The sequence below is a fragment of the Trachurus trachurus genome, assembly GCF_905171665.1.
Source record: "Trachurus trachurus genome assembly, chromosome: 4".
In the NCBI taxonomy this organism is placed as follows: Eukaryota; Metazoa; Chordata; class Actinopteri; order Carangiformes; family Carangidae; genus Trachurus; species Trachurus trachurus.
The window spans coordinates 23,095,253-23,117,771 of record NC_139898.1 but is presented as its reverse complement, the minus strand read 5'-3'; the positions used below and the strand labels follow the sequence as shown (position 1 = coordinate 23,117,771).

At 41.4% G+C, this 22,519-nt stretch overlaps 1 protein-coding gene across 2 annotated transcripts; it reads right to left on the bottom strand.

The window, feature by feature from the left end:
- Nucleotides 1–11,733: 11,733 nt before the first annotated feature.
- arrdc2 (arrestin domain containing 2) lies at nucleotides 11,734–22,312 on the bottom strand. 2 transcript variants are annotated; one of them, XM_083969758.1, is made up of 8 exons: nucleotides 22,052–22,312; nucleotides 20,694–20,948; nucleotides 14,189–14,406; nucleotides 13,984–14,086; nucleotides 13,619–13,875; nucleotides 13,342–13,504; nucleotides 12,762–12,922; nucleotides 11,734–12,478 (listed from the first exon to the last, which is right to left on the bottom strand). In XM_083969758.1, exons 2-8 carry the CDS (start codon nucleotides 20,944–20,946, stop codon nucleotides 12,425–12,427), a joined length of 1,209 nt encoding a protein of 402 aa, XP_083825884.1. In that variant the 5' UTR covers nucleotides 20,947–20,948; nucleotides 22,052–22,312; the 3' UTR covers nucleotides 11,734–12,424. The 2 variants fall into 2 exon arrangements, with proteins under 2 accessions (XP_083825884.1, XP_083825883.1); XM_083969757.1 differs by lacking the exons at nucleotides 20,694–20,948; nucleotides 22,052–22,312 and adding an exon at nucleotides 15,723–16,901.
- Nucleotides 22,313–22,519: the final 207 nt, after the last annotated feature.

Genomic DNA, 22,519 nt, shown 5'->3' with positions numbered 1-22,519 from the left:
TGGCACACATGTGACATACATAATATGGAAACAAGTTAGCCCCAGATTATCTTAATTGAATATCGCGGTCACAAAAATAGACATGCAAAGGTCAGCAGCTGAGCCTATTGTCTCTTAGAGTAAATCAAACTGTGGAAAAACAAGAATGTGGTTCAGTGATTGTATCATCCATATAGACCATAAAATATATATGCATGACGACTGAACACGGCGTGGATAATCCAGCATCTTAAATGGAACAGTTTCATTTTTTTAACCTTTCATTTCTCAGAAGAAACTGCAGCTACACACAGTCACAGAGATAAACAGTGTTGATAGTGTGGTTCCCTCTCTGCACCAAAGGGACCTGACCTAAACTGGGTGACACCAGGAGACCAAAGCAGTCTGTCTGGATGTACCTGTACTGTATGAACTCTGGGAGTTTTTGCCTTCGGGAATGGTGCTGCAAGGTGGTAAATATATTAAACGTGCATGAATTCATCAATAAGTGAACTCAGCAGTTTTTCAAAAATGATGATAAAATTTCAATTTCATCATAAAATTAGCATCTATCAAAGATTTTTGACATGATGACCTTTACCCCTTATGACAGCACTCACCTTACTGACCCATTTACATATGACAACAAATCTACAATAACCCCTCAATGCAAAAATGAATGGAAACAATAAACAATAGTAATACCAGCGTCTTTCCACTTGCATGCTTTTTAAATCGATTCTGATGTTTTTCTGTGTTTCTATGCTTTCCATCCTTTCTTGTTGACTGCAGACACAGCAGATTAAAAAAAATCGACCCTGCATGTCTCAACCAACCACAGCCCATCACCCTGCAGGGAGTTACCACTCCCCTCAGCAGATCAGATCCCTCCAAACAAGGAGCCTCTCTTGGCAGGCCAACAACAAGATACACACTCAGAATCACATTACATTCACAATAACATTTACATTTCAGGCGTTTGACTGACACTTTTATGCCGAGCCGCTGGCGTTGTACAGAAAGTTTTCATTCCCTCGCTAAATTAGCACATCGGGAAACTAAAAGTAGGGAGGTCAAAGGTCAGCGAGAGGGTGAAAAGACGTAAAACAGGGGCAGAGAGAAGGGATCTGGTTTTAGTGGTTGATAAATCAAAGTATGGCAAGTCTCATCCAAAACGCTTAAAATTAGTATTAGGCTATGCATCAAAAAAATAAAATAGCAATCTTAAAGAAAAATAAAGAAAAACATCAACCACATTAAGTTGCATTGTAACAGTTGTGGTTTACTTAAGTAAACGATGCAGTTAAAGTCCTGCAGTCAAACATTTATGAGGTACAAATACTTTCTTTGCAACAAAACAAGATTTTACGGTGAGGTTGCTCACAAATGAATAAACCCACTCCATTTTTTTTAGTTACTACCTCCTCCAAGGACGTTATGCTTTCACATGTGCATGGTTGTCGGTTTGTTTTTCTGTGTATTCGTCAGCAGGATTGCGCAAAACACTGAACCACTTTTGCGCCAAACTCAGTGGAAGGATGAGACACAGGCCAAGGAAACACCCGCCTCATTCTGGTCTCGATTCAGATCATTACTTCAAATTTTTTTTCCTATAGACCGTTTCAGAGAGTATAAACAAATACAGGTGTTACCAAGGATACTAATTAAGGCTCCATTCCATTTAGTGTACCAGAGCGTTTTCTAATGAGCCACACCTGTCTTTGTTTATACTCTCTGAAAGGGTCTATATAAAGTCTGTTGACATTTCTTCGACAGAGGTGCTCTTCTGGATTCACTTCCTATATTAGCTGAGTGTTTCTGTTTTACCTTCAGTTTAAATTCATTTCATTTCAGTTTCTGTTTTTGTTTTTGAGTCCGAGATTTTGATGACACATCCCGTCTGTGGTTTATGACAACAAACCTCTCTCCCTCCTGAGACCGGCTCGATAGAGCAGTGTAAATTTGATTAAATACTTTGTTGAGTGTTTCAGCTGCTGTTCGGTATCAGCAGATTGACACTTTGCTTTGATGGGACTACTGCTTGAGATACTGCCCAACCAATGTTTTCTAAATCTAAATCTGTTGGAGCAACTGTCTCCACCAGCTCAGTTGTTTTCAGTCCATTGTGTTCAGATAAAAAAAAAAACAAGATGTTATGTAAAGCAACTGAAGTGGCATGGATCATCTGTACATTTGCTGGCAGAGAAAAAACAGCCAAGGCGGTGTTTCTGCTGGAGCCCTGCGTTTATCTTAAGGCTCCTTTTATACATTTTAACCCTATCCAGGAATCCAAACACTGCGCTCTGCCACAGCCAACCTCTCTGCTTTAAGAGTATTTACATCTGACTTGTTTTGCATTCGTGGGACATAGTGTTCTTTTGGGTCTGGAAAGCAGAACACGATTGATCAACACGTAGGAGTCAAAACTCACTCGTCTCATCAGCTTATCCTTTCTATTGCTGCTATTGTTTTCCTGCTCTGCAGCACGAAGAGAGCTACACTATGTGCTAATCTTGCGCTCCCTCCAAGAAAAATACATTCCTGAGCGCTGCTTTCATGTTTGTCACATTATGGAGGAGAGTTTCTCCCTGCTGGCAAACAGCCAGCTCTCCCAACCAAGAGCTGCAGTTGGCCACAGCCAACCAAACAATCTGGCCACGTGCGCTGGCGCATGGGAGGGGAAATAGCTTGCATATGCCTTCTACACATATAGCACACAGGGAACAGATTTGCACTATATGACCAGTTCACTGTGTATGTGAACAGGCAGGCACAGTCTCCACACACAGCTCTTTGATGCCCTGAGAAGTAACAAACAGGAAACCTGATGGTACAAAGCAAAGTCTGAGTTTACAATAAATTTCAATTTATTCTCCTAATTGCAATTTATGAAGTTATACATCTGCACCATATAAATTAGGTGACGTTGACTTTTTCTGATAAACTGAACTAAGTAAATAAGCCATTTAAAGTGCCACTGGATTATCAGATTAACACACTGTCAACAAGCTGAAAACAAGTTTTTCTCGGCCCATGAACACGTCACATGAAAGTGCATGTTTTCATCGAACTGCAATGTTTTACGTCAGTGAGACATTTTACTACCACAATATCCACACGACACAGATCCTGGTAATGAGTTGTAATAAAGTATAACTTTATTAGTGTCTTGCATAAGCTTCTCACATTATCAAGTTCTTCAGTTTAACGAATTATGTGAATGTCAGATCAAATTCTAATGAATTCACTGCTCTGACAGCCACGCACTACAGCTCAAGAAAAATTACCTAAACATTTCCATTTGGACTATGAACAAAGAGTGCCGCAGTAATTCACTGTCAAAAACAGGGTCTAAAATAAACTGACAGCTCTCCTACCTAAAGCTGGTCAACAACGGCGTACCTGCTCCAAATGTTGCTGTTTAACACTCAACAGGTGTTTCCTTCAGAGCCCCTTTTTTGTTAAATTATATATCTGATAAACTGTGACTTGTGGTGACGGCGCCTCAAGATACTGACGATTGATTTATTTGTTGAAATTCATCACGTCATGCATTTTGGGCTCTGTGTGGAGCCTCCATTGTACTGAGGAGGATTCACAAACAAAGAGCGTCGCAGAGCGCTGAAACAAAGAGGGCCAGATCATAAGCAACACAAAGCAACAAATAGATTTTGTGGAACCCTGATTTACAACCGGGGGAGGAGCAGACATAAACAAAGCTGTTCTTTTTTGCATCTTGTCGGTATTTTTCCCTTCCAGAATATTCTGGGGAGCCGCTTGGCGTGCAACTCGCCGCTGTCTGCTCTGTGACCCCTCTGAAGTTACACTGATTTCCATGAAGTCTTAGAAAGGGAGGGGAGCTGCAAGCTGATCCCCCTCCTCCTCCTCCTCCTCCTTCTCCTCCTCCTCCTCCTCTTCTCTCTTTAGAGTCAACAAGGCGTCGATCTGAACCAGCAACGACGTCCTGACGTCACGTCCAAGCAGGATAGCGGGAAATGTGGGCGTCACAAAGCCAAAAGAGGCGCTTCATTGATCGGATCATCAGCTTGGTGTCGACATCAAAGGATTCATTCATGATACACAGTTCAGCTTTGAATGCAGCTCATACCACACACACACACACACACACACACACACACACACACACACACACACACACACACACACACACACACACACACACACACACACACACACACACACACACACACACACACACACATACACACACACACACAGATGAGACAGACTCCAGAGTTTCAGAGCAGGGGTGAATACTTCCCGAAATGTGTGCGATAAAATATCTGTCCCACATTTGTCATTTTATATTTTTACTTGTAAAAACACAACATCCACGACTGTGACTTGACTGTCAATCAATACACAGGAAATACAGGATCAACAAGTCTGTCAATCCAGACAACCTAAAGAACACTATTTATAGCAACCAGCTGCAGGAGAAATGCCACAGATAAACATCACTGAAAAATAATGAACTCAGTGCTTTATGATAGAACTGTGTTGTAGTAAAGGTTTGGTTATGTTAAGGCTTGAAAAACCATGTGGTCAGGTTTAAGGAAAGATCATGATTTGGGTTAAAACAAGCTCTTTGTTAATGTTAGAGGATTGAGGTCATCATTGTTGCTATAATAAACACATATAGGGATGAAACAGGAGGTTAACAACTGTCTTACACATTTTGCTGCATCATTACACAATCATTAAATGTTGCTTTAACAATAGAGGAAAGTCTCTCCAGTGTAATTACAATATCTTAATGTATGTCTTGATATAATATTTGGAAACATGATGGTTTAATTGATTGATTTTATTAATTCCAGCGCCACAAAGTCTGCATGTCCAAACCAGACATATTTGTGAAAACAGTAGCTATATAAACATCACATCACAGCATCAAACTGAAGAGATACCTGATGCTTTTAATTGGTCATAATTCTGGTTTATTAGCAATTGCAGTTTTCTTTTCTCTATGTTTTGATATTTTTCTCATCCAGTTCCTGCTGCAGTACAAACATTTTCCTAGATTGAAACAAAGCTTTTTTTAAACTATACTCCAGTGTGGCCTTCATTATCCTGCAGTCGGTTGCCTCTTTGTCTTTAAATAACTTGTGTAACCTTTAAAGAAAGAAAAAGCTGCTTTGTTTCAACAGTTCTGTATATTATGCCAACTCCAAGACAGAACAGAGACTGTGCCCCGAAAGACAAAATATATTTGGCCATGGACGAATCTAGACAATCAAACACCCGACAAACTCCCTGCATGTCCCTTTTACATCTTATGACGTCTTTCAAAACAACCCAGTGATATGTCCTCTCATTCAGACATTTCAGCACTGGATTGAACGCAGCTCTGTCTTGTTTTGGTTTGTCTGCCGCTGTTCCCTCCGGCCTTGTTATGATCTGTTTGGTATGTAGGCCGATACTGATTTTAAACATAAAGAGGAGAAAAATCAAGGCAGCTGACTTCCTCCCGGCAACTATGACAAGCCTTCTCTGCTCAGACGTGTCCTGATAGAGCTCGTTTTGTATCAAGTTTTATCTAGAAATGAAACCGGTAACAGTGATGCCAAATGTGCCCTAATAATGTTACTTTCAGACTGAGCCGATACGAAGAATCACACAGTCCCACAGCTATGTTACAGGAAAGACTGAAAGATGAGGTTTGGTATCAAAAATTCTTGGGCTGCTGACTGTTTACCAACCACAATGTCTCAAAAACAAACATTACTATGTAACTCCAAGTACATTACAGACATGATAAAAACAACTACTGATGGACACCAGAGTAGTGAGGGTGAAGTTGAAAACAAAAATAGCCACAAGTCCGGACACAACGCAGAAAAGCAGAGATAAAATGGTGTGAAAGGTGAAAAAAACCCTGTGGGATAGAGAAGAAGTGGGAACAACAGATGTGCTGTACATTGGACATCCCTTTTATTTGTTTTCTATAATCCTTAATATCATGTAGCCTCATGAGTATACCATCCTGCATTTCACAGCACTTTGTGGCAAATAAAAGTTGTGAATCTTGAATTTAAAGGTGTTAATTGTCCCATCTTCTTATGAAAATGAAAATAAAGGACTGTTAAAAAAAGAAAAGAAAAGATTGTTGATGATAAAATAGAAAAGTCCAAGGTGATGAAAACTTTACAAAACATTATTTTGTTTTAGTGAAACTGCTCTAATGATTTTCAAATCTCTCTTTCATAACGCGCTTGCATTGTACAACTTTGGGCATAAAATAACATACATTTTTGCTGGTGCAAGATGAACGGAGCCCTGACTGGCGCACTGACCACTGACTACATCAGATCCTGTGTTGTGTGTGTCATAATCTCCGAGAAGCAATTATGCTTACGTTGCAGTTATTGGGAAAAGACAGTTTAATCTGACTATGCCCCTTATTAACCTTTAAATGTTAGCAAGACTATGGCAAGTCAGCAGAAATACCAACTCGATCCTGAGTAGTGTGCGTGTGTGTGTAATGATTGCCTTTGCTCATGGTTCAGGAGGAATATAAAAATTCACACAGGAGAGACTTGTAAGGTGTTTTGGTGTTTAGGTGCCTCGCGAGATGTAAAGGGAAGTGTTTTTTTGCTGAGTGTGCTCTCTTCCATACTTATTCCCTTGCAAACAGGAACAAATGACGTCTTTGACATTTGGTGCTTGTGTATGTTTGCATCACCGTAGCGCCATATCAGCAAATCTGAGTTCAAGAAGCATACACTTTAAGAATTTGACTTGTCGGGGCTGTTCATCTGGTCACAGTGCGTCTGAAACTCAGTATGTTGTCATTAACTATGAAGTAGATGAAGCTTGAGTAAATACAGCGTTGATCTTGACAACCCATGAGGTCAGGTGATGATGTTTCTGGTGCAGTGTGTGATTAAGGGTGGGGTCAAAACTGACTGTGAGAGGCCCCTGGGTGTTTGTGTGCGTGTGTGTGTGCGTGTGTCTGGTGGTGTGATCAGCCAAGGTGTTCAACAGCCTGTCAACAATGTCTGGACAGCAACTTTGGCAGCTCATAATGACTCACACACGCCACGCCACTGTGCCACACTCACACACGCGCACACACTAACACAGAGTGCATATCCTCGGGCAGCATCACTATTGATGCTACACTAGCACTACGACTTATCCTTCCACTAAACAAGTAACTTTCAGTACATCTGCTTTACCAGAACACAGTTCAGCAGTTCTCAGTTTACAGCTTCATAGCAACAGTGTGAGGAAGGTCCTTCAAGCGTGACAACAATGCCCTTTAACACAAAGCCAGGTCCACAAAGAAATGTGTTTAGGAGGCTGGCTGTGGACAAACCCAATCCAGCACCTTTCAGATGAGCAGCAGTATTCATTTAAGACAGACATGATCACAAATGGTTCAAATATCCCTACAGCCAGACTTCCAAGCAAGCAAGACCTCAACAACAAACACAAAACCCATGTAATGTAATGTATTGGATGTACAATAAAGTGTGTTTTGAAGGGAATAGAGGGTGTTATAGTCCTGCTAAAACATATTTTTTGCAAGGCACACACTCCAGAAGCTGCACTCAACACATGACATGCGCTGTCAAATAACTTGGGCGTCCAACTTTTATTTAAGTAATTGTGTTTCCTCAAGTAAGTTGTTCCCAGATGTTTGCAACACGCTGGCTACATCCATCACTCACACTCCTTGGCTCGTCTGTTTAAAATTTGTGCCATGCAACCACTTTGCAATTCATTGCTCCTCTGAAATGTAATTAGTGATCGGGGATGCACTGCCACCGCGCTTTAGTTACAACTTGTCCAAAATGTTTTCGGAGAAGGAAAAACTTTGTCTCCATTCGGGCCATGTGATTATGTTAACTTAATTTAGCACCGCACAAAGACTTCAGAGGAAATTATCCCTGATGGTCACTTCTCGTCAAGACGTTGCTTGTCTTGAAAGGTTGTGAGGGTGAGGGGAAGGAAGCAAACAGGATGTACAGATTTCTTGGAGGACGTTGCTGGGCGGATTATTTTATGTTACTGGATTTGCACAACAAATATGTTTTAATTCCTGTCCTTATGGAGTAGAAAAGATTACGGTTCTACATTTTGATTATCGTTTTCTGCTTTTCTCTTCGCCCTATCTTAAATACAATCTTTTGCCCAATGAGGTCAAGAAAACAGATGCGCAAAGAGACTCGTTACGCATGTCCACCTTCGAACTAGGCCACAAAACACCCTAAGGCAACACAGGGGGTATGCAGCAGGTTACACTGTGTGAATCTTAGGAGGAGACTTTCCTTCCAAAGTAACACGTCAGTCCTCTGAAGAGTGTAACATGTACCACAGAACAATGTTAAACATTCTGTAATAGTTGGGTGCAGCCTCCGACATGTTGTTTTGAGTTTGAACAGATCCTCTGTAGTTAGAGGTTATAAACTACAAGAGTATGTGTCATCAAAACGTAATAAACCTCTCATTGAAATTTGATCATTGCAGCTGTAAATAACAGGACAAAGCAAAAGGGGGAAATGGATGTAAGCAAAAACAGGTGCACAAACAATGAACAGAAACGGTATGTGGAGCTGGGTTTTGGTTGTTTTTTTTGCCTTTAATGATAATGAAAATCAGCTTCATTGGCCCAATAACAGAAATGATGTGGTCTCATATAAAATGTACCTAGCTAGCAGGTGTGCGTGCAGGTCTCCGTCAGCCTGGCTTCTCAGGTATACAATTACAGACATAAGTTGTTAACTGGAAAAACACAAGTCAGCCTATTTACAAGTATCTGAGCAATAATTTCAGACACCGAACCAGACAGTCAAGTTCGACAGAAGAAGCCAAAAATACAAAATTAAGAAAGGCTGTGTGACTCATTTGGACCGAAAACAATTATTACCTATCACATAATGAAGGATTACAGATTCAGGGTGGAAGACAAAGTCACATAACAAATTGCTCACAGGTTTCAACACTTCTGATGACGGTGTGGCCAAGTCCCTTTGTGATAAACACAGGTTCACCGTCAGGTCAGGTCAGCCACCGAACAACACGCTGACAGACGGTTCACCTTTACTTGAGTCTAAAACCAATACAAAACAATCTGTGAACAGAATTCATATTAAGTTTTAACTCTAATTAATCAGTGTTTATGACATTTAGATTTACACTAACAGAACCCTGTGATTTCATACGCCATTAAGACTAAGGTCGGACACGTCTGTGGGATAAAACAACTGACTTTAATCCTGAAAAGACCTTCGAGTGTTTCTCACCATTCTGTCTGTTTACAGTGGGTGTGAATGACGCAGTTAATAATTCTTTGAAACCGTTCATTTAAGGTTTATTTGAGCAGCTTAACATTGTCAAAAGAAAAATTAAGTTCAGCGAATCACAAACACCATGGTAATGTTTAGTGGTGTGTATTATGGGATGACAAAGACATCTAAAACTACGTAATTCATTCCTGCACAACTTTAATTCTGTTGTGTTTATTGAAATTTTGTTACCATGTCTAGAATCTAAACCTTTGGTGTTTTTGTTCCTATTTCTGCTGAGCAATAATCAGAAAAGCCTTCATACATAACTGTTTCTACTTGGCGTGAGGATCTATTTAACATTTTAAAGGTAATATTCTGCATTTGTTTATTTCTGCATGTTATGAGTCTGAAACTAAAAGCTGTGAGTCACAGTGAGTTGCACCAGAATCAAGCCTTGCTGCCTCCTTAAACAATGATAAATCGTATGATAGCTAATGATATGATAAGACAAATGAAATAAAGATGCTGGTTCCTTATCATCTCCAAGTTTTCTCATTTCTCTTTCTTGGAAGGTGTGAAATTTAAAGACATGTGACCACCACTCCCTCTCAAAATCCTTATAAATTCAGTAAAAAAAAAAAAAAAACACATAAAAGGCTCCAAACAATTAAGTGACATAAAAAGTCATGTCTTTCTACACACAGAACTACATCGATACCACTTCCACCACACATGCACTGACCTCTATGCAGCCTGTGGTCAGAGTGAAAGTCAAGTGAAAAGCTAGAGATCAGTTACAATCCTGGTATTTGTTTAGATTAAGGCCAGACATAATGTTCAGTTTCGTTACTGGCTCTTCTACTGAGTGCTCTCTATGTTAACTTACTGATCCGGGGGTGCTTTGTTTACAATATTACTGTATAAAGCACAGATCAACATCCACGCCCCCTTAAGTAGCTTGAACCACAGAATCTCTGGTATTTTGGCTTGAATTATGTTTTACATGATTATCAAAAGTGTTGATCACTGACAAATAACTCACTTAGCTAATCATTTCATTGTTTTTAATTAAAGAAACCATCTGCAATTGTTTCAATTAGAAGTGTCTGTTGATGTTTCTGAGTACTTTATTCACTTCTCCCTCCTCCGTCCTTCTACTTTAAAACAGTTTGCAGACAAAAACAACAAAAAAACTTGAGAATTTCTTCAGCCTGGCCTTCATCCATGTTTACAGCTTTGTCTAACACTGTGTATAATTCACTGAGCTGCTTGTTTGTTCCTATGTGTTATGTGTTTACAAGTGGCACAAAATAGCTGAGATACTTGTTGGAAATTCATGTAAACATAGTACAAAGTGTACAAGAGTACACTAGATAAGATCCATGTATCTCTTGAGCTGAATTTGATAAATAAGAGTGGTGGTGACTTTAAACTTCTTCTTTTTTTTTTGCTTTTTTAAGGAGCTACAGAGACAACAAGAAAAACTGGATTACGTAGGTTGGAAATATTAGAGCTGTCACAGGCATAAATTGCTGTAATTATTGTTTTGATCCAGCGAGTATAGCTCATGTCTTCGGTGAACCCTGCCCTTGGCAGTGCGATAGTTTTGACTCACACTACTGAACATGATGTACCAATCCACTGGCACGCAACATGCTAGAAGAATCCCTCTACCATTTCCTTAACAAAGAGGAGTGTACAGCTTACATACAAGTCAATGTTTGAAGGAAACACTAGGAACAAGCATCCATTTAAGTTTTTTTTTTTTTTTATTAGAAAAAACAATTAGAAAACTTTGGCAAGATTGTGAATCAACAATTGCATAAAAATACATTCGGTTTTTCAGTGCGTGCCAAGAAAGTCACACAGCTGACCCTGAAGACCAGTTGTTGTTGTTTTTTTTGTCTTTTTTGTTTTTTTGGAAGTTGAGGAGAAAAACTTCATCCTCGAGTTAGTTTTTGGAATGTTCTTTAGTCCATACGTTTCAGTGGCGTCGCCAGCTTGGGGCTCAACTTGTTCGCCGAGCGGTGTTGTGCTCTGGATGAGCCTCGCAGAGCGCCCCACAGCACCGAGGCATCTGGCTCCCATCAAAAGCTTCAGACCACATGGCTCAGAGGTCTCCATCTCCTCCTCCTCCTCCTCCTCTTTTTGTTTAGCAGCTGGGAGAGCTAATCTATGAGCCTCGTGCAGCTTCATCCACAAACTGCCCATCTTAATTTGTAACTGTGCTAAAAATCAACAACCACAGCTCTCTGACACTTCAGTGCCTTAAGCCTTGCATTAACGCATCACTTCTCTTGGAATTCAGCCACATACAATTCAACCGTTTTTTTTGTTTTGCTGTTGTTGTTCTAAGTTCATTACATTCACTTCTATTGAACTCTATGAGAGAACGACTCCCTGAAACTCTCATGCAATCTTCAACTGCAGATAAATAAGGCATACGTGTTTTCCCTTTTACATATTGTTACCTGCATGCATACAATACATCTATATCTGCTTATTTGACTTGTCTGCTCCACCGTCACACCTTCAGATACAGTATGTGCTTTAAGAAACAGCAGAAATCATCACAGGCACACTGCTGTTGAGTCACACAATGCATAGCAATGTAGGCTGTTAAAAATCTACCGTATTGCCAGGCGAAGGAGAGTGGAAATCGAAGACAATAATAATTGCACTTATTTCTTTACACCACTCAAAGTAACAATGTACTGCTAAACATGTGTCAACTTATTAAGAGCGATTTTTTTTTCAACTCTCCACCTGACAAACATCAAGTGATCTACCCCTCCAATATGTCCCTTAAATCTCAAAAGTTTCTTCACATGAGGGAATCTTCGATTGGGAGGTATTGGCGGCTCGCTTGGTCGCAAGCCTAAAAAAATCACTTGGGGAGGACAGGAACCGACGTGGAGAAGTTGCTTCCTTCGCAAACAGAACAGGAAAGCGTCCAACGTTACTTTTTGGACTGGAAACAGAAGTGGCAGCTCCTCCTCCAACAACTCCTCAGTTCCCGTGAGCTCCTTCTCCTCTCCTGACCTCTCCGCGGCGCTCCGGTCCCTCTCCACAACGCTTGGTGGGACCAGGCATCATTAACCGGAGAGAAGTAATCCAGGAGAAGACAAATCTCTTGATTCTTTTCGATCATTTTTTTTTCCGCTTGACTCTCAGGCAGGGTTTGTAGTTCAACACGTCATGCAGCGAGGTCTCATGTTGAGGGGCTGAGGGTTGGGGTCAATCTGTAGGCAGGAAATAGAAATACAAGACACATAAGATGATGGTTCAGTAAAAGTAAAATTTCAATATTTCTCCAAGCAATGATACATTCTGCCAACATTCAGCTCACACCCACATATATATTTTCATGTAGACACTCTTATACAAGTTAGCTGTATCTTTTGGCAGTTTTAAAATGTATCAATACGGAAGAAAAACAATCTTTACAAGCTTTTATACGTGCCAATCAAACCCTGCGATACCGTGGGTGAGGGTGCCTGTTAATTCCAGCATTTGGTGACTCACCTCGCTGTAGACCGGCGGAGGTCGGAAGCGAAACTCTTGAACAAAAGCCATGAGGGGGCGCTCCAGGATCCCACTCAGGTCCTCGGCAGGCTGCGGGACCACCGCGGTGCAGCACTGGCCGGCCTCCTCCTCTGTCACCACAGAGCTGTAATCTGGAGGAGCTGCAGGGAGAGGAAGGAGGCAGGATTAGTGCACGGGTCTGACTCAACACAACAGCACAGGTCCAAACACTAAGCCTCTGAGTCATCACTGCAGTTAAAACTCTTAAAATCCCACATTACATTTACTGCCTTTCGCACTAACAAACACCGATGTGATCCAACATGAATCTCATCTGAATTGAAACCTTTGTTTGTTGATGCGTGTTGGCGTCTGACCCGGTTGTATTTTGGCAGTCAAACGATCATAAAAATACAGACCCACAAACCGATAGAGGTTGGGAAAGTGAGTTTTTTCTTAAGATTGTTGTGTTTATCGGCACAATTTGAGCGAAGACGGTGCAAAAAAACCCCCCAAAACAATAAAATGACATCCCAAATCTAAACCTTTACATCTCACAGAAGCAGCAAAGGACACTTACGCTCAGGCTGCTCGGGGATGGCCATACGCAGCCACTCCAGGTTGACGCTGTACTGGCTGCTGACGCTTGAGGTCCTGCTTCCGAAGGGATGGAGGGGGATGGTGCCGATGACCAGGGGCAGCTCCAGACAAAGCTTTGATGTCCCGGGAACATCAACGCAAACCTGATAAGGGAAGCAAAGTGGAAAAACCATTAGATCCAGCAACAAGCACAGAAAGAGGGAAAGACGGCGATATGAATTCATGAGAAATGTAAAGCTGCCGTCGACTCGGCTCACCTTGAGCATGTACTCCACTTTGATGATGCGGCACTGGAGGACGGAGGGGCCCACAGGTGGGATTTTGATGGCGCGGCCGTGCCAAGTCTCTCGGCATCTGGCGCCCACGATGTCCCCGCTGAGCGTGGCCACCACCGAGCGCTTCTGTTTCATGGTGCCGCGGGCGATGAACGTCTGCGTCTGCGTGATGAAGGCTTTGGGTACAATCGATCTGGAGGTAGAGTTGTCAAACTCCGCAAAGACGGGTATCACCTCACCTGCAGAGGGAGGGGGAAAGCATGTTAGAAATCGCAGACACTTGTAATGTGACCAACAAAAGAAGGCTACTATAGAAGGTGTTTCTGCTTCTGATGCTGGACTCTGACCTGGTGTGTAGCCTTTGCGGTCGATCTTTGCCGTTACAGACACCTGTCCGAAGTTGCGGTACCAGGCCCGTGCCATCTTGTCCTTTGTTCCAGCCTGTGGCGCCTAGTAAATAAATAAACCAAATGAGCAAGTGCCTCAAAACAGCCACAAAACCACGAAGTGTGTGATGAAGTATTTGTGAAAAGTCGGGATTGAAGTGCTCACCAGTAAGGCTGGTGTGTTGATGTCGATGGGCTCGATGACTGTGAACTCCTTCTTGAGCTTCTTGACGGTGGCCCACGGCCTGTGGAGCTTGACTTTGACCCAGTAACGGATGCTGCCATGTTTCCCCTCGAATGACGTGACCAGTGTCTCCTCTGGCAGCTGGAAGCTGAACGGGAATTCGTGTCTGCCTGCAGGAAGGACGGTGGCTTCACCATTATCTGAAAGGAAGAGAAAAGAGAAAGAAAAACCTGTTAAAGTTACAGCTCTTTAACTTTTAGTTTTGCTTTGTGAGGTTATCTTAGGTCCTTTGGTTAATCTCCTCCTGCATGGACCAGGAAGTAGCGGTGAAAGTAATAAAGTTATGCAGCACAATGAAAACAGCTGTGATTCAGACAGTAGCAAATTGCTTCCTCTGAATGAAATATAAACTTCATTCTTCAGAAATGTGTACAAATCAAGCTGACTTGGTGAGAGCAGTATGAGCAGATCTTTTCAGCATGACTTTTGGCAAAATAGAAATCTCTCTGTCTTTCTTTGCAATCACATGGCTTCTGTACTCGCTCAGAGGGGCGGTTCTTTCCCCATTGTGCTGACTGAGAACATGTTTTCCTCGAGCTGTATAATACAGCTTGTCTCAACTGCTCTGTTTTTTTCTTTCTTCCACTCTCTTGCTGCACAGGTCCAGGAACACGTGTTTGCCTTTCACAGTCTGGATGTGTTTTGTGTCCCTTTGTTAGCTGCAAGCTCCTGTTTGATTTAAATTACAATATTGTCACTGTCAACCATCTTAATGGGCCAAGTGAGGTTGTTAGGAACATCATCATGTTTTTTCCCCCCCAGCACGATTACAAATGAAGCTGTTCACATATTGCAGACTAAATGGATATACATGTTAGTTTTCTAAATTGCTGGTGGCATGCAGGACTTCAAGAGAAGATGAAACCAAGGCAGACAAACGGAGGCAGAAAAACAACAGAAAACCGAGAAAGCTCTGCTGTGAATTTCCTGCCTACGCTTCAAACCGAAGGGATTTTAACATGAGAGTGATGAAGCTTTGCAAAAACAATAAGTGATATTATTTCCTGATAGATACTACCACAAGCAACCCATGGTGCAACTTTGGATTTTTATTCTGTTCTTGTTTTATCATTTTATCAACCATCATAAAAGACCTTCACTTTGTGTTAATAATTAGTAGCCATCTGTTGTTGAGGCTGCATTGAGACCACCAATAATATAGTTGTTGAGGCTGCATTGAGACCACCAATAATATAGTTGCATCAAATAGCTGAGAAATGAAATAGTGTAAAAACTGCACTACAGAGGTGGTGACTGTGGTAGCACCAACTCTAGTCAGGTCAATTTTATGTCGATGGCACAACTGTGGACAATGAATGAAAAGTAGAAACCCGAGGCTTCTCACTTCACAGGTGAAAAAACAAAACAGAAAGACCCCAGATTTCCTCCGACTGAGTCAAAGTCTGGTGGCAGAGGGATTTCTTTCAACAGATGCTTTCACAGCGACTGAACTGACCTGCCTGCAGCAGCACCTCTCTCCGGTTCAGGTACTCCACTTCATCGCTGTAGTTCTGCGTGTACGCGGTGCTGGAGCCCGCGGACCGGGACTCGGTCCAGTGCACCTTAGCGAAACCCTCGGCGTGGAGCTTCAGAGAGTCCACCTTGCTCTCCCCGGATACCTCCAGCACCACCCGGCCGGACACCACGTCCCCGCTGCTGAACACCGGAGGACAGTCCACCTCCGCAGAGTCGAAGACGATGTCAAACTTTTTCAACTTGTCGAAAATCATTTTTGCTTTTGCAGGATGTGCGAGTCCTCTCTAACGCAATACAGGAAAAAAAAAAGTGTGCAATTCCTCTCTGGTCTTGTCCCCGCAGTGTGTGAGAGTCTTCGGGCTGCTGCTGATGAGTTTCCTGCACTTGTTTTTGTTTTAAGCTCAAACTGCTGGGCCCTTTCGCTCTGCAGCCCTGTTTTCAGCTGGAGAAATGGGCGGGGCTTCTGAGCTCATTACGTAAGACCTCAGGAGAGGTTCGAAGGCTCGACGCTGCTGCCTTCATGTGCTCTTCGACGGCACGGACTTTTCAGTACTGAGTAAGTTAATAAGACACGGCTGCAGTTTGAACCCCAATATATCATATAAGTTCAAAACAGCAACATAACAACACGACAACTATTTCAAATGATAAACAAGATAAGGAGTGTGAGTTCATTTGATGCTGCTTAAACCCAGACTATATTGTTTTGTTAGTTTTTGATGGGTTGATATTTTTGCTTTAAGCATTACAGAGTGGAAAAGTCTCTGATAGGCAAGGCATGGCAATTTTATTTGTATAGCCCGTTTTTACAAACAGTTTGTCTCAAAGGGATTTACACAGCATCATAACAACATCCACTGCCCTTACACCCTCACATCGACTGAGGAAAAACTCCCAAGAAAACCCTTTTAACATGGAAGAAGCCCCCCCCAAAAGTGCTACTTCATATACTTAAACTATCACTGTTTTTTCTGCACATTTATGTTTATGGATGCTCTTGGGGCGGGTGGAGACAGACAGAATTTCCAAAAACAGAACAAGAACAAGTCTGGACAAAACCCCCTGTGACGTGTTAATTATCAGAAATGATTAATCAATCTGAAAATAAAACTGAAACCACACAACCTTTACTGATAAAGCACTGCCAAAACTCCCATGGCACTTTTGACATGATCATCACATAATGCCAGCCTAGGTGTTGTGGAAAATTCACATGAATTTAATTCTTATTTGCCTCTAAGCTGAGCTACTTGAGAACAGTGCTTCTCATGACAACCCAAATTTCCAGACCGAGCCTGAAGGCAGCATAATAAACATGCAGGACTGGGTGTGGAGGGAGCAGAGAGGAAAACAGGGCCTGATGATTGATGGTTACAGGTTCTTCGAAGAAAACAGGCCTACTGAGCATGCCTGAGTCTGGCAGAGATCCTCCCTGCACAGCTCAGAGGAAAATAGTTTTACTCTGGACCAAAGCTGTTTACTCCACTTCTTTTATGTCGCTTTGAACATACTGTTACAGTGCGTGGGCCACGACACCACACATGGAAAACACACAGCTAAGCACATGAGCATGCAAGATATGCCACCACATCCCCATATATGAAAAAAAGAAAACTGTACTATAATGCCACTAATGGAGGGATACCACAGATACATCATAGAGCTTCAAGTCGTCACTTATACAAAACCTGCAGCAATTAGGTCACTTGCATGAACCAGCATAGCACCCATGCTCTTTTTAACACATCTAATTCACTTCCAACATTTCCACATAAGGTCAAAAATACATTTTCCTTCAAATGTCTAGAGCTGCAAACTGCTCAGTAAACTCTACAAACACTTGTAGGTTGAGTTACCCTCTCCATTCAATTCAAAATCCATCTCCCAAAAATCAAGTCTGGTTTGACAAAAACAAAGTTGTTTACGCCTTTGTTCCCAGAGAGGAGGACTTAAGCTGTCTACTGCCACCAACTGGTGACATGAGATCTGTGTACACAGTTGTTGCATTAGCAGGATGCTTTCACAGCCATATGGATGAATCTGGGAAATGTGATATAAGTAAAGTAAATGATTCCTACATGATATGACAAAACCAGTGTCTTTCATGGCTGTTATTTTACTTCTTGCTGGTTGTTTTAATAGTAGAAAGTACACAGAGACCCTACACTGCAGACATCGGCCTAATTTGATGGAAAAATAAAATATGTTAAACTAACATCTGAATATCTGGGAAGTCAACAATACGGTTAGCTGTCAAATTGTCAGTTCTTACTTAACACACATTCAAGATGCAATGGACTTGGGTAAAATTGAAGCCCAGAGCGCCATCTGCTGGTAATTTGTAGCAGTGTCTGGTTCTTGTCGGCCCGGGCCTCCTGGTCTCAAGATAAGAAGAGGAACATGAGGTTCCCTACACAGAAAGATGGGCCCGATAAACACTCAGCAGCAGCACTCAATATGATCAACCTAATAGTGGCTGACAACATGTTTGTAACTGCTGCAGACTAAAAGTAAACACACCCGTCCCTCCAGGCTCCTCTTTGTTTACCTGAAGAGCTTCTATGTACACATTGCAAAACAAATGTTACACATTGTGAGGCCCCTTCATACCTCAGAGCAGAGAGAGGCTTGAGAGACGTGTTGGACAAGTTCACTCTGGGATATATCTATTTCTGCTTTTAAAGAAAGTGACAAAACTATTCAAACTAAGAAAAAATTAAAACTAAACATGCATGAGTTGAAAAAGATGTGACATTGCAAAAATGAACGGAGAACAGCAGCTGGCTGCAGGGTGAGAGGAGGCGGGCCCAAGGGGAGCCACGTGTTGTTTTCTTGGTTGCCGCGGCAACGCAGGCTGCATTTTTTAAACATCCCCCACCCCTTCCTCCTTCCTTCCTTTCCCCTCACCTTCTCCCCATTTCTTGCTCATGCAGAGTCCCAACTCAACAGAGACAATTTATTCCTACTTCAACTTTTTTTTTACTAATTTGTCCAGTCATTAGTATGTTAAAAATGTGTGGGTAAATTAATCTGATTTTGGGATGTATAGAAGAACGATGAAGCTTTGCAAAAGCAAAGTGCGGTTATTTCCTGTATACTACCACAAAGCACCTATGTACAAACCGAAACTTTTGATTTTTTTATTGGATTTTTACTTTGTTCTGAATTATATAAACCATCTTATAGAAGATCTTTTTGTAAGGTATCTTTGTATTAGTATTTTGGTAGCCATCTGTCTGCATTACAACAACCAGTATTATTGTGGCATCAAATTCTTGAAAAAGGAAACTGCATTACTGACATGGCGACTGTAATCAACTCTAATTAAGTCAATTTTATGTAAATGGAACAAAATCACTAATTTGATCATGAGATCATTTAAAAGGGGTGGTAGGTATAGATATAAATATTTTATTCCAGTATGTTGTACGTTGTATACTGTACTAAATTATGTCTATATTGATTGATATAATACATTTTATTAAAAAAAAAACAAAAAAAACAAGTCAGATTGTTGTTGGATAAAATAACCAGTCAAAAAAGTTTGCTTAGCCAATGACGAAAATAAATTATCCCTAATCACAATGATTACGGTATGTAAATGCTGTATTTGCTATAAAAACAATGTGGTTCATTGATGAGCCTAACAACACCCAGAGAGGTCAACATTGAGGACAGTTAGACCAACTGATATCATCCTACAACAGACGTTTTCATATCACCCATTGTAGAAAAAAAACCCTGTGGTTGGTTGGGAGGCATTTAAATGTAGTTGTACCTTTAACTGTACAATTTCACACTTCGTGGTTTTTGTTTCAGTTTTGATTTTGTGAGTGTCTTCCTGTGTGAACCAGTTTTTCTCAGTGGTGAGCGAGCAGTGCACACAGTTTTGCAAAACAGGAGGAAGTGACAACAGCTGAAACTGTGTCGATGTTGATTGTGTTGTGCTTTTAATACAATTTCAAACATGCAATATCGCTTCTTTACAACAGAGTGTGCATCTGGTGGTGTTTGTATTTGCTTTTCTGACTAGGCAGGGGTATCAATCAAAATGTTGCCTGCTGTTTACAGAGCATCTAATTAAACATTAACTACCTACAATTTATTTACTTAGCCGCTATGGCCTATATTCCTTGCCTCTGTTTTTAAGATACCGGCTGCCTTCCACATAAGGAGAATTTCACACTCTTCATCCCATACAACAAAGCACTCAATAGGCCTAGTTCATTATAACTAATGGATAGGATTATGTTATCTGACAGATGTATCTGGATGAGCCAGTGTTTGACTTCTCTCCCAGGTTTCCGTGTGTCCAGGTGGCTTCGTTTTGCAAACTGCAGTGACAACAAGACACCGACGACACCAGCTGGCACAGGATGGAGCCATCAGCAGTTTTGCACCACATTAGTCAGAGAGAGAGAGAGAACACTTGCTGCTATAGCTACAGTTAAGATGTATATCACAGCAAAGCCAGACAGAACTATAAACACAAATGATGCAAACCACCTCCTTATAAAGAATTTAAGTTGCTACTCAGTAAGCCATACCTGTTTTATGGGCACCTTTGGACTACCATACCTTGAGTCAGCGCATCCCAGATGAACTTGTTGACTCAACCTGTTTCACTGTGTTTGCTGAATATTATAATGCTTTTGTTTTGTTTGTTTGTTTTCTTTTGGGTAAAATATAACTAAGTCTACATTAAAAAATGAACTTAATTCTACACGCAGAACACAGACAAATTGTGTATTATTTATTTCATATCACAGTGTATTTCAACTTCAAAATTATTAACAAAACACATTAAGACGTTAAAAAGGGAGCTCTGCACTGCAGTATGCAACTCACCCAGATTTTACCCACTGCCAAGCCAGTCTGGTGAATAAACACAGCGTTAACGTGGTAATAACAGTTCAGGGGACTAAAACCGGCTGAAGCTTTCACCACTGACCTCGGATCAGATGCTGTCTTTTCCTGAAGTAGGTGATCTTGGAGGTGTAGTCGTTATAGACAGAGTTCATGCCGCGATTCTCCAACCAGTGTGCTGTTGCCACTCCTCTACCCTGCACCTTCATTGAGTGCACTTTAGTTTCCCTGCGCAACTCCAGGACCACCTGGCCAGACACCACCTCCCCGCCAGTGAACGCAGCATCAGCTGGACCATCCAGGTCCAGCGTGAAAGACTTAATGGCGTTCAAAGTCATTCCTACAGGTGAGGACAGAAAAATACTTCATGAACGAAAAGAAAACCCACATTTTATAGGCCTATGTGTGGGACTGGTTTTCATGTGAAACCAGAGCCACAGCCAGGAGGAATTAAAGCATCTGAAGCAAACAAATTATACATGAAGTAGGTTACTATTCCTCTTTTACGTACTTTTATGGTATATTTGTGGACTGCTTATAAATATTTACTTGCCATTAAACTGCAACTCAACTGAACATAATCTTGTTAATGTCTGATGTTTTTCTTTTAGGGATCCTAAGGGTGGGGTGGGTGTTACTGCTTAGGGTCTGTGACGAGCCAGAGGGACTAGGCTACAAGACAGGCCTGCCAGTGAGATAATAACTCCTACTGTTTACGTTTTAGAAATGGTTGATAAGATCATCAAGATGTTAGTTAGCCTACATTGACTCTTGAACACTACAAAGGTTGTTTTTTTTAAAAGTAGTGTCTCTACTAACATTTTTTTTGTTCCACTCAATGATCTAATGCTTTAATTGGTAACACTTTATTTTAAGGGGTCCTTGTTCCTGTGTATCTACCTAAGTGTAATTACCTATGTAACCGTACTTACATTGTAAATACATAGTGTATTTTGGTGTACTTACAGGTCCTAATAAGAAATGCCAAAGTGGCCTCTCTCTTTGCACAAGCATTTCTTATTACAAGTGTAACAAGGACCTGTAAGTACACCAAAATACACTATGTATTTACAATGTAAGTACATGTTATTACATACGGTTACATAGGTAATTACACTGTAATTAATTAGGTAGATACACAGGAACAAGGACCCCTTAAAATAAAGTGTTACCCTTTAATTCATAACAAAGAATAAAATAAATTCTACTTTCTAGTAATATGTTACTGACTGACTCCTTTGAGCTGTGTTTCAGCTTTGATAACGACTCTCTATGGGGGAAAATAGTAATGTTTACATTTAACGTAAAGCGGTTGACGCATGCTTAACGTCACTTTTATAGACGGTTAATGGGGGTCTCTCTCAGCCAATCAGCATGTAGATCCGTAAATATCAGTTGTGAACGTTAAACGCCGCCGTTTAAAAGCGTCAGTAATAATCTCACCTGCAGAAACTGGTGGTGTTGGTGGAGGAGCAGCGCTGTGCCTGGTCTGACTGAAAGGACGTAGCGGTTCACGGCAGGACGAGCAGAGCACACACCGACTGACCGACTGACTGGATGTTCTTCAATGGAGAGACCCGGGGTTTATAAATGGTGGCAGGTTTAAACGCCCATAAACACAGCGGCTCCCTGTTTTTACACCAATGACAAACCGCACACGAGAGTCACGTCCGCCCACGTCACGAACGACCAAGACGAAAGAGGAGCAGGAGGAGGAGGAGGTGGACAACGTGGGGGGAGACCTCGCTAACTGTGTGGGTCAGAATATAACGGATATTATTTTCAAAACATAACTGTTTTTTTGTGCAGCACGTGCTCCACTTTGTCTTTATAAAGATAATTTTCTGAATCAACGGGAATACTACTAGAGAGATTACCGGTACTCAGAATAAACCCTTATAGGTATTATGT